The sequence below is a fragment of the Buteo buteo genome, chromosome 11, assembly GCF_964188355.1.
Source record: "Buteo buteo chromosome 11, bButBut1.hap1.1, whole genome shotgun sequence".
In the NCBI taxonomy this organism is placed as follows: Eukaryota; Metazoa; Chordata; class Aves; order Accipitriformes; family Accipitridae; genus Buteo; species Buteo buteo.
Window position 1 is genome coordinate 25,066,970 of NC_134181.1, and position 16,022 is coordinate 25,082,991.

The 16,022-nt window shown below is 47.2% G+C and overlaps 1 protein-coding gene across 6 annotated transcripts in view; it reads right to left on the reverse strand.

Annotated features, from left to right (window-relative positions):
• Window positions 1–3,260: 3,260 nt before the first annotated feature.
• Window positions 3,261–16,022, reverse strand: part of OTUD7B (OTU deubiquitinase 7B) — a 36,323-nt gene continuing 23,561 nt past the window's right edge. For all 6 annotated transcript variants that reach the window (XM_075040808.1, XM_075040809.1, XM_075040806.1 and 3 more), the window contains 8 exons: window positions 14,729–14,830; window positions 13,710–13,837; window positions 10,789–10,901; window positions 10,011–10,138; window positions 9,208–9,357; window positions 8,209–8,323; window positions 7,008–7,092; window positions 3,261–5,985 (listed from right to left, as the gene is read on the reverse strand). In XM_075040808.1, coding sequence (XP_074896909.1) covers window positions 4,678–5,985; window positions 7,008–7,092; window positions 8,209–8,323; window positions 9,208–9,357; window positions 10,011–10,138; window positions 10,789–10,901; window positions 13,710–13,837; window positions 14,729–14,830 — 2,129 coding nt within the window. In that variant the 3' untranslated portion in view covers window positions 3,261–4,677. The remainder of the gene's footprint in view (window positions 5,986–7,007; window positions 7,093–8,208; window positions 8,324–9,207; window positions 9,358–10,010; window positions 10,139–10,788; window positions 10,902–13,709; window positions 13,838–14,728; window positions 14,831–16,022) is intronic.

Sequence of the window (16,022 nt, forward strand, 5' to 3'; positions counted from 1 at the left end):
GGCTGGCACAGGCAAGCCCACACCGACGTGGCACTGGGCACGGTGCAGCCACTCACCCATGCTGGGAGGAAGGAGTAACACTGGGAGGTGAAATAGAAAATCCCAATGCAAAGAAATCCTGTGGGAAACTGCTCCCATCTCCCCGCCATACAGGCTTCCAACTGGCCCCAAAAGGCCCCAAACGCAGCAGCGCGGGGCGAGGATGTAGCCGCCCTTCCCCACTCGCAGGCCCAGGGCTGGACCGATGGGGCTGTAGCTCTTGATGAACATCATCAGAGTGACTTTTTCCTCTTTCTGAACCCATTTAAAGCTTCAGCATCCAAAACACCTCATGCCAGCAAGCAGATGGATTTTATCTTTATGCTGGGCAAAGCCTTACTTGGGTATTAAATTGCTCAAAGCATCCCTGGGTGCTGGCCTTCAAATGCAGCTGGGGAAAAGGTTCCTCCAAAATCAGCGAGGATGGACAAAAATGCTGATGGAGGCGGAGGGAGGTGGTTTCTTTTTTAAATGAAAGCCTGAATTTGATACCAAAATAGAAGGAAATCTTCCCCAATCCCCAGGAAGGAGGATGGAAGGAGGATGCTGTGCTTCACAGCAGAGAAAAAAAACCTAACTTGATGTGGGAGGGAATGAAGGCAGGGAATTTGGGGCACAAAGAGTCAGGGCACCCAGACCTCATTGGGGCTGAATCCCCGGGGCGAAGTGGAGGAAAGAGGCACGGCCGCTGCCCAGGGCTTAATTAGTTGAATGTTGTTTATTGTCAGTGAATCTATGGTAGCATAAACGAAGGATGCGGTGTACAGCCCGATTGCAACGCGCCATCTAGTGCTGGCTACAGCGGTGCTCACAGGGAGTAAAAAAAATCACCAACCTAATATTTAATTAAAAAAAAAAAAGTCTTTTGTGAATAAACAATTGCAGAATTAATTTAGGTCACTTCTTGTAGGATTAGTGATAACCAAAGCATCCCATCAGCCTTCCCCAGGGAGGGGCCAGGTAACATACATGAAGGTAAATGCTCGTTCGACAAAATAAAATGCTCATTAATAGGTTTTGCCCACCCTTAAAGAAAATCTTTACTGCACCCAGGGCCTGCTGGCAGCAATGTTTCTTCCAACGACACTATTAAGTGCACTTATTTTAAGACCTCAGGATCACGTTGCAGCCGATGGGAGAAAAACCCTCCCGGGGGCAGGTTTGGTGCTTTTTCTTCCATGAAAGATACTTTGGAGCATGAGTTGCTCTCACTTCCCACTTTAAAAAAAATAGAAAAAATATCCACTGCATGGGCCGTGGCTTTAGTGTGTTTATGAATAGGACCTGGCGGAGGGTAGATATCATCTTCCAATAAATATAATTTGCATTTAACAGTCCCTTAAAAAAGAAAAAAAAATTAGTTTCATCATAAAGGAAACAAAAATGACCTGAAAAAATCCTTCGTGGTTCTGAAGAAATGCAGCCCGTTCAGTGCGACCCAGCTGAGGTTGGGGCTCATGGGGCGCTTGGGGAATAGCCAAAACTCCACCCTTCATAGCAAAAATACTCTGCAAAGATTTTTCATCCTTGCCTTAAGTTCGATTGGTTGGTTCCACCCCCCCCCCTCCTTTGGATTTTAAAAAAAGCTACAGATTCTACTAACTGCAATAAAACCTGACAACGCAGGGCACTAAAGATCCTGCAAAATCCCGCCATGCTGGGAACCCTGCGGGTGCCAAGGCTGCAGGGCTGCCTGTCCAACACCCCCCCCCCCCAGACCCGGAGAACAACTTTTTGGGGAATAACTTTGCCATTTTCCTCCTTAACTGCAGTGCTGGGGTGGCACACGAGCCCCCTTCTCATTTCCCTTCCAGGTGCCCATGGGATGGGGAGAGGTTGGCATCCCCACCCCGGTGCAGCCGTCTGGGCTTACCCAGTCCTCAGAGAGGGACCACGCTACACTCAAGCTTTGTTAGTAAGAACACAAAGCAAAACTTGTTTTCCCACCCAAAAAAACAAACCCTCAGGAGGAGGAAGAGTGACAGCATCTCTGGGAATTTGGGATTTGAGATGATTTTCTTCTAGGAGGATGCGTGGACGGGGTACCTGCTGCTGGCATTCCCTGTTTTTTTTTTCCCCTAAGACAGTGTTACACACAACTCCATCATGTTTACAAAATTAAAGCAAAGCTCCCCATAACCTCTGCTGTGTGAACAGCCAAGATTTCCTGGTGGTGCTTCATTGCCGGGAAGGAACCCCCCCTCCAGAGAGTGGGTCCGAGAATCGGCGCCAGGTGCTTCCCACCACAATGCAACCTCCAGCATCCATTGGCTTGGCACCGTGGCAGGATGGAGTTAACCAAAACAGAGACAAATCCCCCCCCCCCCCCGCAAAAAACCCAGGAATGGCTGGTGAAGCATCACCTTTTGCCTTCCCTCCTCCTGCGCCCATATTCTTTGGTTGGGGGGGGCGCTCCTATCGCTTTCAGCAGTAGTGGAAGGATACTCCCCAAACCAAAATAAAGCTGCTGCTCCGGTTACAGGAAAAAGAAATGGCAGAAACTGGTATATAAACCAAGTGACCCCCTTATAGTGAGGGTTTTGTTTGTTTTTCTAAACATTTTGGCTTAATATTTGGGGTGAACCAAGAGACTGCTGCAGGGTAACCAGGGTGAGAGCCTGCAGGGCTTAACCAGTGCTTTATATTCTCGCCCCTGGGTTAAAGTACGTCAGATTTACTGCAATTTAAGGGAAAGACTTGCTATCTGGCATTTGCTCTGAGATAAGAGGACACGTCACCTACAGGAACCAGTGCCAACCCTCGGTTGCATCGATCGTATATTAAAGGCGGCCTTTCGCATCATGCAGCTGGGCAAGGCTTATCTATGCTCAGTGATTTAATAAAACCAAAGAGAACAACTGAAATCTGAGTTAAACCATCACTGGGATATTTACAATCCACCCACAAGCAGCTTCGATGGCTGGACCCAAACCGTTAGGACCACGCTTAATGACCCTGCGCAGCCGCCTCCTCTAGAAAAGGCCTTAATTAAAGTGGTAAAACTTGTACATTAGAACCAAGCCTTAGGGTATTTGTGAGAATAAGGCTTCAGGTGATTCTCCAGTGTTAAGTACACTTTCACCTCCTCTGCCCAGTCCTCTCGTCCCTTCTCACCAGGAAGGGCAGCGGGCAGGATCAGCATGGGAAGGGATTGCATAGTTTGGTGCCTTCTGAAAAAAAAAAACAAAAAAAATAATGAGGGAATGTTGTAAAGTTTCAAATTATCGGTATAATTCATGTTTATTTTCACGTGGTAAAACGCTGAACCTCGCTCTATACAGGATCAAGTCTGGTTTGGGAGCTGTAGTTACAAAAAAAAAAATCTGTGCAAACATTGCAGTGCTAAAGTTAAACCCACCCTGCAAGACGTGAACGGGAGCGTACAGTTCATCCTACGCCGCAGGGGCTGGGACAGGGGGAGAAGGGAACGTAGTGGACCACATTGAGTGTGTAAATTAGTTACGGGTTCATTTTTTCTTAATGTTTCGCTCTATGGCCCTATTATCAAAAATATCTTTTAATATTCCTCAGCCTAAGGTCAGTTATGTGGCTCAGCAAAATGGAGCCGAGTTAATTCGATTCAGCAGAACAGAGGTAGTACAGAAGTAGCTTGCTCAAGTAGAAAGAGTTATCGCGGGTGTGTGTGTCCACGTATGGCTGCAAGCGCCTGGCAGCCCACTGCAGATTTACCTCCCGGTGCTGCGGGATGCTCTTTGTCCTCTCTACTTCCCCACGCCGATGGTTATTGCTGGGTGGGGACACCGACCTTGTTTCTTGTCTCAATTCTTACTAAGTCGGGTCAACCGTACCGCGAACAGAATGGTTTTGCACAGTACTTCTGCAGGAAAAAAACCTCAAAACCACTCAAGCACTGTGACCACCCCTCTGTCTCCCTCCCACCCCAAGAAAAAAAGAGTTTAAAAATAACATTTTAAAAACAGAGTTGAGCCCATTGGAAGGGCAGAGCCCCAAGCCCGCTGCTAAGACATGGTCGGAGACATCCAATGGGGCTGGGCTTGGATGTGTTCAACTGCAAAAAAACCCCCAATAACATCCAATTCCAACTAAGTTTCACTCAGTACCAGCAAAAAGAAATATAAAATAAAAACTGTTAAAAAAAAAATCTCAATTAAAAGGTTTGTGATGTTCAAACTGAAATCGCTGGGGCATTTTCGCTCAATTCTGGGCAGTTAGTGCCGTCGGAGTCCAGCTGGCAGGACCCGGCAGGGTGCTGCTCCCTGTTTGCCTTCTCCAAAAGCTTTGGTCTGGTTTATTGAATCGTTTTGAAGAACCCCCCCTTGCACCCTGTGCTCCAACCTGAGCACACCCTCCGCTAATCCTATTCACCCCTTGCCAGAAGAAGCCTCTTGAAAAGCATCCTCCTCCCTCTTGCAGGGTCTCTGGGAGGGGGGAGCTGGTTTTTCTCACCTCCTATCCCTCCCACCACCCTCCTGCATCACCTCCATCACACCAGCCAAATCTCATTTCTCAGCCCATCCAGCCAAATACCCGCTCCCTCCTCTCCACAGACAGGGAGAGGAGCAGTGGGGGGGGTTTAAAAAAAATTTTATATATATATATATATTATTGCATTCCCCATCTTTCATGGGTCCCAAGATCAGCGCCAGGGCAGGGCGCTCAGAACCTGTGCACTAGAGCCTCCCGCTCCTTGCGTTTCAGCTCCTCTTTGTAACAGCACGAGCAGAAATTCCCAGTTTCTGGATGTCCGTAAAAACTGCAGTTTGGCTGCTTGCATTTGGTCTGCTGAACATTATAAAGAACTCGGCTTTTATTTTTGTCTGCCGGCATTCCTTTCTGCGAGCTCTCCTGGTCGAGGTATTCCCTGTAGCCGTTGCTGTGCGGGGGGAGGCAGGTTGAGCCATCGCACTCAGATGGGTAGGTGGGATGGATGTCCATGTCCGTGGGGGAGAATCTCCCCAGGTGGGAAGGGCTGGTTTGGTAGGGATTCGGCCGCGCCTGGGTGCAATGTCTGGGTAAGGTAGCATAGGGAGGAAGGCTGCTGCAGGACCCCCCGGCTACCTGCCGCCTGCTGTCTTGATAGCTGGGGGGGTGCGACCCTTCCATGCTGTTCACCATGGAGGGTCTGGGAAAGGTGAAAACACCCGAATAGCCGGAGGGAAAAGCTGCTATTTTAGTGCCTATGGCCAGATCTGGGGTCTGGATGGCGTATGCGGGGGGAGGCTGGGGGTAAGCGGGTGTGAGCATCGCTTCCTCACCCTTGTGGGTGTTCGCCTCCGGCTCCAGCTTCTTGGCAGGAGCAGCGCTCCCCAGCGCCTTCTTCTCGGCCTCCTTTTGTTTCTGCTCAGCCATAAAACGTTCCTCGGCATCCAGAAGGTACCGCTGGATCATCTCCTCCTGGTACTGGTGCCGGCTGCTGGTCTTGAGGTGGCCGGCAAAGATGAACTTGCGCTCTCCCTGCATGGCAGCCCGGAGGATGCTCAGGCTCAGCCTGACGTCGTTGCTGTATTTGTAGGGGTCCGCCGGCTTTTCAGGGGCTGCTTTACCTGGGCAGGGTTTCTCCACAGGAGCTGACAAGTCTCCTTGAGAAGATTCCTCTTTGCTGCCTTTCCTGGACTTCAAGGATCCTTTCTTCTTCTTCTCCAAGGTATCCCCCTGCCCGTTGCTCACACCTCCCTTGATAGTTTTGCTGTGCATCAAGCCACCCATGTTCTTTTTTAGCTTACTTCCCAAAGTCTTGCCAAAGCTGCCCAGCTTATTGGCAACCGAGTCTGCCCGTTTTTTATCTTTTTCCTTATCCTTTTCTCGCTCTTTCTTTGGTTTCTCTTTGTCCTTGCAGCCCCTGCTGCCACCATTGCTCGCTGAACTGCTGCAGACCGACTCCTTGTCCGACTCTCCCGACTCCGCAGCTGAACGAGCGTCATCACCCGCAGAGGCTGTAGGGGATTCCGGCTGGGCCAAAGGCGCCTAGGGAGAAAGAAAACATACATATCAAAGTCCAGCAAGTTCCTCGGAGAAGTGTTTTCAGGCTGAAGGTGAAACAGAGAAGTAGGCGCTTGCTTGGAAAATGGAGGGGACAACATTCAAACACCCTCAATGCGACACGTCCCCAGCAGCCGTCCTGCACATCCATAAACATCGTAACTTGCTAGAGGTTCCAGGGGAAAAGCTAGAGAAGAAGAGGTGCTACTGGCGAAGATGGGGCCAAAAAATTCCCCCTCTGGTCACCCAGAAGCACAGTGGGCACGGCTGGCACCCATTTCCCTGGGGTCACGGCATCCTCCATTCCTTTGCATCAATGGTTCGTACATCGATAAGGCTGAGATAGGGACGGGTTACGGTATTTCTAAGCAAAGCATCTGAGAGCATGTGGCCAATTAAGGAGGTCACAACCAAAACGTCACCATTCGAGCTTTGCTACAGAGATGACGCCTCAGCAATTTCCGACAGACCGGAACAGCTCACATTCAACTTCGGGGAGTTTTCTCCTAAAAAGGGCGGGCGGGGAAACCAACCCTTCATGCTGTCAAGGCACCTACCACCATCTGCCAGCGCACCACCAGAGAGATTTGGGAAGTGGACGGGAGTTTTCCTGCCAAGGAAAGGTCCCAGGAAAACTACAGTCAAACCACGGGTCTCAAGGCAGCTTCTGGCAGCTGTAAACCAACAGTTCGTGTTTGTCTTGGAGCAGGCAGCATCGTCTTCGCTGCCAGCCACCTACACAAGAGCCTGCCCTGCGGGATGTACAAGGGCTGCGTTTCAAGTTTGCATGAAGAGTAAAAACAGGCATGAAAAGCTCTAGGAAAAAAGTGCACATGCAAAAAAACCAGGTTGTTTATCCGCTCAGAGCGGTATTAGCTGCAATTTCTGCAGGCACAGACCACCTCACGTGAAGGAGAGCAAGCCAGCTGACAACTTCGCATCTGCTGCCTTGCAGAAAGGAGGTTTAAATAATTAAAGAGTAAAGAAAATACTCCTTGTCTCTTTACCTGCATGTCACAAGGCAATGTGATCCATTTAACATTCATGTAGCTGTGCAGCAAGTGCAACTTTGCTTCCAGTGATAATGTCACACTAAAATTTAAAATAAGGATAAAAAAAAGTTAGAGTTAAGTTTTATTTTAATAACTGAGGTTCTCTCCTCTATAATTAGTTATTTGCCTGTTGTCTTTATGTTAAAAAGCATGTTTTAACAAAGCAGGTATAACTGCATCAAGACAGCAGCAGTACAAAAGGTGACATTTTTGTAGCCTTCCAAACCTTTCAATTAAAACCCAAATGAATAAATAAGAAGATTCCTGAATGTCCAAATCAAGCTTGCTACAAATTAAAATGAACTTGACAAATAATCTTACTCATATATGAGACAAATACCAAAAAAGCAGATGTCACAGATCTAAATAGAGCTAGTTTCAAAATGATTCTCCTCTCCACAAAAACAACTTCAGAAAAGAGTAAAGATGTTTTCTCAAAAATTTCCACTTGTCAAAAAAAAAAAAAAAAAAAAATATCTTTTCAGTAAAAACAGGGACAGAGCCTTTTCCATGGGCTCCAAACCCTTCAAAATGAGATACTGTATCAGTATAAACCTGTGCTGAATTTTAATACTTTGATCTTGGAGGTTTCTAGGTTTCCTAACCCAAAGTCAGATGATGGACAAGTCATGCTGCCAGCTCTGACCACTACACCCACTGCTGCTGCCTTTTGGCTCAATAACAGGAAACTCGCTACTACCAAACCCTGACATGCTTGCCCTTAGTCTGAGTCAAAAATAGGAAGGGTGTCTGACTGCAAGTCACCCTCCCAGTTCCAGGGCCCACGCTCAGAGATACTTGTCATCTTTGAGTGGGGAGAGAGGAATGGAAAAAATACACTTCTTTTTGTGTAAATACGACAGCCGATCCTCTGCTGCTTCTTGTTTCTGAGCTACGCCCAGTCTGGAGCTCTAGGATTTGGAGAAATCAACTCTTCACCTTGTGGGAATGAAGCTCATGAGATGTCACAGTCCTGCCCAAAATGTACCGAAATCAGGGCATCAGAAGAGAATGAAGTAAAAGAAAAAGCCATTCCGTCCCCACTGAATAAGTTCATACCCTGAGTATAACTTTCATCCAGACACAAGAAATCTCCAGCTGGGGACAGAGCCACAAACCCTCCAGCTGGGACTGCTCCGGTTTGCCATTAACCAACCTGGCCAGCTTGACGTTGTCACTGTCATCTTTTCCCCACTGCCATTCCTTCCCAGGATCCACGGCAAAGTGCACAGGGAGCAGCTTGTGCTCGGAGTCTGTCAGGGGGATCACAGCTGCATGAGGGACAGAAAGCTCACTTTTAATGCCTGAAAGGACAAACCTTTCACATGGGCAGCCAAGCTCTGAGTGCCCGCCAAGTACAACGTCACCTCTGATGGCAACTGGTGTCATGCCAAATCACACAGCGACTGCCAATGCTTGGGATCATAGAATCACCATAGAATAACAGAATGGTTTGGGTTGGAAGGGACCTTTAAAGGTCACCTAGTCCAACCCCCCTGCCATAAGCAGAGATGTCTCCCACTCGATCAGATTGCTCAGAGCCCCGTCCAACCCGACCTCAAACGTCTCCAGCGATGGGGCATCGACCACCTCCCTGGGCAACCTGTGCCGGTGCCTCCCCACCTGCAGCGTCAAACATTTCTTCCTGACATCTGGTCTGAATCTCCCCTCTTCTAGTGTAAAACCATCACCCCTTGTCCAATCGCTACAGGCCCTACTAAAAAGTCTGTCGCTATCTTTCTTATAAGTACTGAAAGACCACAACAAGGTCTCCCCGGAGCCTCCTCTTCTCCAGACTGAACAACCCCAACTCTCTCAGCCTCTCTCCATAGCAGAGGTGTTCCAGCCCTCGCATCATTTTTGCGTTCCCCCTCCAGACCTGCTCTGACAGCTCCGTGTCTTTCCTGCACTGAGGACCCCCGAGCTGGGTGCAGAGCTCCGGGGGGTCTCACCAGAGTGGAGCAGAGGGGCAGAATTCCCTCCCTCAGCCTGCTGGCCATGCTGCTGGTGACGCAGCCCAGGAGACGGTTGGCTTGCTGGGCTGCCAGCGCACATTGCCAGCTCAGGTCCCATTTGTCACCCACCTGTACCCCAAGTCCTTCTCCGCAGGACTGCTCTCGATGCTATATTGATATAAATCTTGTTTATCACCTACCTTGATCTTTTGAGGGTTCCTTCTGCTCCATGGATACCAGGGCAGAAAAATGGGCTTGGTCGTAAGCCAGGACCAACGGAGAACGATGGCATTTGTTGGCTGGGACTTCCAGGGGAAGATAGATCCCTCCAAAGGGAATAGGGGCAAAGGCTGGAAAGAAATCAGGGTGGTTAGTTTTCATAATAGGTTAAAGAGTTAAGAGTTGTTTATACTGAAATTGCTCCAGAACAAGCTGTTTGCTTCATTCAAGGTTTCACCTGCAATCATCTGTCAGCTCAAGGGACACTAAAAAAAAAACAAAAAAAAAACCACAGCCCAAAATAGACATCTATTTTACATCTGGAGGAACACAGTTGCAAAATGAGACTGTATTTTCTATAAAAAACCCTTCTTCACTCCTCCACAAGACAACTTAAAATCTGCATACAGAATGATGGTAATTGATTAATCTTTTCTGACAGGAAATTAAGTCTGCTAGTGGAAAATATGACATGCATGGAACGGAATTTCCCATCTGTACACACACGTGTGGCAGCAAAAGAGGTAGAAAAAACCCCGATCACGTGGATGCTCTTAGAAATAGCAAAAGATCAGACTACGATGCTGAGCTGTTTCTCATGACCTTCATGGGAATCACCCATGGCACCCTGCAGCAGTTTAACATACCCCGGCATTTGCTCTCCGATTCAAGATCCAGCTTCATTGAGCAAAAAGACCCCGTGAAAACATGCTGGTAGAGTGCAAACACACAGTTTGAGCATGCATGATTCATAAAGAGTTTTAAAAGAGAGTGCAATTCTTACCTTCTCCCCCCGAGTCCCGCAGCATCGTGTCTGCCACCACCACTATGGGTCTCTTCAACACGTGGGCAAGGACGAAGACGTGAAACTCCTCCAGGCTCTCGTACACCGGCTCTTCAGAGCTTTCAACACTTTGGGAAATGAGAAATTAATTTTCACCTGTTATTTAATCCTTGCTTTTAAAAGCAGGATGAGGTCTTTATAGGCAGCCACGTAGAGGCAGATCATATTAACAGCACTAAGTTTGATCTTGGCTCTAATTTGAGATTTTAGATGTAGATACCCCCAAAATGCCCTATTCTAAGACAAGGGTTGTACCCAGGAAATACCACATTGCTGCTTGGCACTTCTGGGAGTCTCTAATCTAAAGAGCCTCAAAAGCAGTATTTGTTTGGGATGGCTGCGGCAATAAAGTGCCCTTGAAATACAGAGTGAGCACTGCAGAAATTCTCAACTTTTGTTTCTTACTCTCGGTTTGGAGCCATCAACACAATGAAACACGAGAAAAGATGAGTTTTCTGTTCAGTGTATGCGTTACCCCACAAAAAGAGGTCAGGCAGCATTTAAATAATTTCCTGTGATGCTTTATGGACTTCTCGTTGTTCCCCATGATCCTTCAATCCTTCCCCTTAAAACCCTACAAGTTGGACCAAAGCAGCAATCCCCAGCCTTGTCCCTTGTCCTGCCCTTCAGAATTATCCCGAGATGTACACTGAAGGAAGGTATTTGTTGTGTTTTACATCTAGATGTATTCTTTTTTAATTCAGTCCCCTCCACGTACCCTCCACAGCCGCCCCCGTTGGTGCCGTAGTGTACGCGAGGCTCGCTGGATGCCAGCTTGATCAGCTCGTTCCACTCCTTCTGCCACTCCTCTTCAGTGTAAACAAGACCAGACTGGAAAATGGCAAATAAAACCCAAAATCTTCTAAGTCAGTATTTTCCAATCTCTGCAGCGTACTTTTATGCACACAGCCACAACTTTTCTCTATGGATTTATGCAAAAATAATCAATATATTATGCAAAAAAAGTGCACATTTCCAAATCTGTGTTCTCAAGCCAGCCAGGGAGATAACCTGCCTGAAACGGAAGTTTGCCTTTTTGCAGGGTGGAAGTAAACATTTCAACCCACAGAATGAGAGAAAACCTTTACTCTTACACTAAATCCTTCCAGTATTAAAGATGACATGATCTATTGACAAGAGACAGTGGGACAGATAATTGGACTAGCTAAAATACAGAATTTATTTTCCTTCAGAAAACAATGAAGGCACCATAGCATCTATAAATATTCAATTCAAGGGTTGCTTTGCTATTTCAACACATGGCGAAGCTGCATTTTACTCACATTTCCTTACATTATCATTGCAAAACGTCCATTCCGCAATCACACCATGCGAGATAGGAGACATCACAGTCCACTGAGGAGACATGGCAAGGGAAACCCACGCAGGGCACAGCCCTCTCCTCGAAAAGCTGTGATGCTCTGAAGCCAGATCCATAGCGGTCTATTGACAGAATACATTGCCTTCGGTACAACCACCCTACTTTATAAAGCCTGTATCGAGCATTAGATTCAGGAATTACACCTTTCCTCCTTAACACAGAAGCTTTTCAAACAGCTGCTTCCAACACAATCCCAGAGTTGAAAGGTATCTGTCCTGGTTTCAGCTGGGATAGAGTTAACTGTCTTCCTAGTAGCTGGTACAGTGCTATGTTTTGAGTTCAGTATGTGAAGAATGCTGATAACACTGATGTTTTCAGTTGTTGCTCAGTAGCGTTTAGACTATAGTCAAGGATTTTTCAGCTTCTCATGCCCAGCCAGGGCACCTGACCCAAACTGGCCAACAGTGTATTCCATACCATGGGACGTCCCATCTAGTTTAGGAACTGGGAAGGGGGGGGCGGGGAATCGCCGGCTCGGGGACTGGCTGGGTGTCGGTAGGCGGGTGGTGAGCAATTGCCCTGTGCATCATTTGTATATTTCAATCCTTTTATTACTACTGTTGTCATTTTATTAGTGTTATCATTATCATTATTAGTTTCTTCTTTTCTGTTCTATTAAACCATCCTTATCTCAACCCAGGAGTTTTACTTCTTTTCCTGATTTTCTCCCCCATCCCACTGGGTGGGGGGGGAGTGAGTGAGCGGCTGCGTGGTGTTTAGTTGCTGGCTGGGGTTAAACCACGACAGTATCAGAAGCGATATCCATCCCAAGGAAGGGGAGAAATACCTTAAAAACACAAGACTGTGCACAAAGCTAAGCTCAAGCCTCCTGTATTTAAGGCCATAAGCTGAGAAACGCAACAGGAAGGGCAGCACCCTTACCCTCCTCCTTTCCCCAGCTCCATAATCTGAGGTCCAGCATCCAAACACAACATCGTAAGCCCTCAAAGCTGCCAAGAAAGCTATCGAGCTGTGCACCAGAAGTAACTGATGGCATGTTAAGCTCTCTGCTTTGTTCTATAAGGTATTGATTAAGTGTCTCCACGCCTGGTTATGTCAATGCAAATTCTTTCATCGCTGATTTAAAGCTTGTGAAGCAAAGCATGGGAGGAGAATATTGCACCCAGAGCGGGTTGTGAAATTCAAAGCAGCATCCATCACCCTGGGCTGCTTCTTTCAGAGCTTATTTGGAAAGGAGGAGCTCATCATCCTCGACTTCCAGCCAACTGCTTAAGCAGTACATGCAATTCCTGGACAGTTGCACTACCTGCATCCCACATCTACTACCGGGATCTTTGGCTTGTGCTGAGGACCAGGGCATGACACCACCCCATCCTATAACCTGAGTATTTTCAAGTCCTTTTAAGACAGTACTTTGCTGACGGCTAATTCTAGAGCATGCAGTTTAAAGAGATGCATAAAAGCATGCTTTTAATAGCAGTAAAATCTCTGATAATTTATTAACTACTCTGCTTCAACTACTGCTGCATTTTACTGCAGCAGTACCACATGCTCTACTAAAATGTACTACATCCTCTACTAAAATGCACCATTCTAACTACTCTGTGGGAATTTCAAACGGAAATACATATTTTTTTCAAATTGTCAAGATATGAATCTTCATGCCCTTCCAAAAATGAAAAGGAAGCTGGAGAGTAAACAACATCCTTCAGTGTCAGGTGAAAACAAAAGTTTACCCTGTTCACAAAACCCTCTCGACACAGAGGGGCCATCTCTCGCCACGTGAGGACATCTGGTAAAACTTTCCACCTTGACAAAGTCCTCTCCCTGCTTTCGGGGGGGCCCGTGTCACAGCTTTGAAAAGCCTTTAATGTGGCAAGTTCATGAATTTCCTTTTTTGGTGAAGGAGTTTGCTCCATGCTTTGACTGAGGCGCATCTTGCTGATCTTTATCGCTGGAAAGACCTACACCGCAGCATTGCTTTTCTCTTAAAAGCCCAGCACGGCCAGCACATCCTGCTGGATATTAAATGCCTGAAGGTAACATTTGTTTTCCATCAATATTGGTCATAACACGGCTCTAATAAAGAATTTTCCTACCTTGTAATAAAGAAAATTTCACCATAGTTTAGATCAAAGGATATGCCTTGTCATGATATAGCCAAGTACCACAAGGCAGGGAGTTGCCCAAAATTCAAGACAGACTTTATCACGATAGGAAGCATCTCTCAGACCCATGGGATATTTTATCAAGACTTTCTCCTCGGCACAGAGGATTGTGTTCAGTCTGGTTCCTACCTCCTTGTTCTGCTGCGTTTGCTGCCAACGCCACCTCCGCTTCAGGGCTTCCCTTTCCATGCCTTTATCCATCAAGGTGTAAAGGGATTTGCGAAGCATGAGATCTCTATCGTGGAAACCCCACATACCTGCACGGGGGGGGGAAAGAAACAGCAGCAGAGGATTAGCAGCACCTGGTATTGTTCCATCAATCTGCTGAGGTCCTGCAATCTGCCACGAACCAGGGGAAGCGGCTAAACTGGGAAACAGAGGCAGAGAAATGCAAGTTTCTCACTCTAAATAACAAAACTCCTGGTTCAAAGCCTGCATTTTTCCACCTGTGGTGAGTTTTCATGCAGCTAAATGGAGATGCTGCCACCTCTGCTTTCAACTCTAAAGCATCTTACAGATGCAGCAAAATATTTGTTCACAAAATTACACGCTCCTTTACATCAGTGTCTGATGGGAAAATGAGAGCAGATTAAAGAAGACTGTGGTTGTGCTGTGTCTGAAATACAAATAGGAAGGAAATACACAACGCTGCTGATTTCAAAGTCTGGAAACCTCAGAAAATTTACTATGGTCACATTTGACAAGATGAAGTCGCTGGAGACAAACCTGAGTTCCTGAAACTTCAACGTGCAAGAGGAGGGAAGGGGTGGCTCCGTTATTTCACATTTCCTTCAGAAATAGAGGGAAACTTGCCAAATGGAAAGGGAGAGGTATTTCAGAAGTACACAGGCTACTGGCACCCTGTTTCCTTCAACCCATTCCTCTCCCACAGAGCCTGAGCATCACGACTGCTTGCACACCCCCTGCTGCGGCAGCTGGCATGAGTGGCAGCATCCCGGTTTTCCACAGGAATGGATGGGAAACGCTCAGTCCTGCTCCCAAAGGATGGTCCTGGGCTCTCCTCCCAGCACAGCCTCTTCCCCAGCCTCAGCCGGTGAAGGGAGGTGGCACCGGCACGGTGCATGTTACTGGGTCTGAAGTGAACCAGTTTATAATTTCACCTGCCGTGAATTAAGTCAAGCTCTTACCCAGGGAGGCGGCATGGAGCAGGCAGTTCCCGTCACCAGTGGTGGCCAGGGGAAGCAGCCTTTGGCAACTGGGATCCACATTCGCCCACCAGTTCAGACGACCTGCGGGAATATTTGAGAGCGTGAAAACGGGGCCCGTTACACAACGTGGGACTGCTGCGTTCATCCCTTCAAAAAACGCCAACGAGGACTGAAACCTGCTTAATTTGCAGGAGAGCACCCAAAGAGATGAGCAGTTATAGACCCATCCCGCAGCTGGAAGAAGGAAGGATTCAAGATGGTAATAAAGCAACAAAAAGGGAAGATTAGAGTGCAAAACTTCATGGCAATGCAGGGAAATGGCCAGGCTGAACTTAAGGTCACACAAATTAGAATTAATTAGAAATGGGAGCCAGCCCAGCCAGGACTTGAACCCAGACCAGCGCTGCTCTCCTCTCCATTTCTCCCCCCACCCTACTTATTTCAAACCCCCCAAAACCACCAGGCTGAAAACACCTCCTTAAGTGCCTGTCACAAATGGTGCCCAACAGCTTCTCCAGTTAACCTCTTTTCGATTCTTCTCGTAACCAAATCACCCCTATTTAAACCATCTCACGACAGTCATTTTTTCCTTGCTCACTGGTTTAGGTACAATACTCAGGGACTTTTGCTGATCCCAGCAGCTTTACCAATGAAAATGCAAACTGACAGTGCTTTACGCCATTTAAAAATAGCAGCTTTTTAGTAATATAAGGCACTTGTAGTAATCCAAGTCAAGAGCATCTAAAAATAGAAGCTGGGAAAAAATTAACATACACATTGCAGTCAAGTATGGTGCAACTGGAGGTTAAACATTTATCAAGGAAACGGAGTTGGGCTGAATTAGGACTTTGAACTTACAACCCAGCCTGCATCTCACTCTGCTATGCCCTCAAAAACAGGCGCTGTCTCCCTTGGCTGCAACTTTTTCCAGTAGCTTTTCTGTCGCACATCCTGTGCAAGAGGCATTTTTTTGGCTGGTAGATGCTGTTCAGGCTTCCAACGAGTTGCATTTAAATTGCTCTTGCAGAAAACCAGCCCGTTCCCAGCATTTCTAATGAACTTCTCCCTGCTCCCGAGCAAGGTCCCTGCCAGGGACCCCGGCTCTCAAACACAGGATTTCTTGAAATTGTTTGCACAACCTCAGCAACAGCAGCTGTGGAAGAGCTAAATACAGAAAATTTGTTTTTTAAACACTGATAAACACAGGAAAACATAAAAACGCAGCACTAACTGCAACGCCAGGCGGGTAATTTCTTTTCTCAGCATCGGGAAA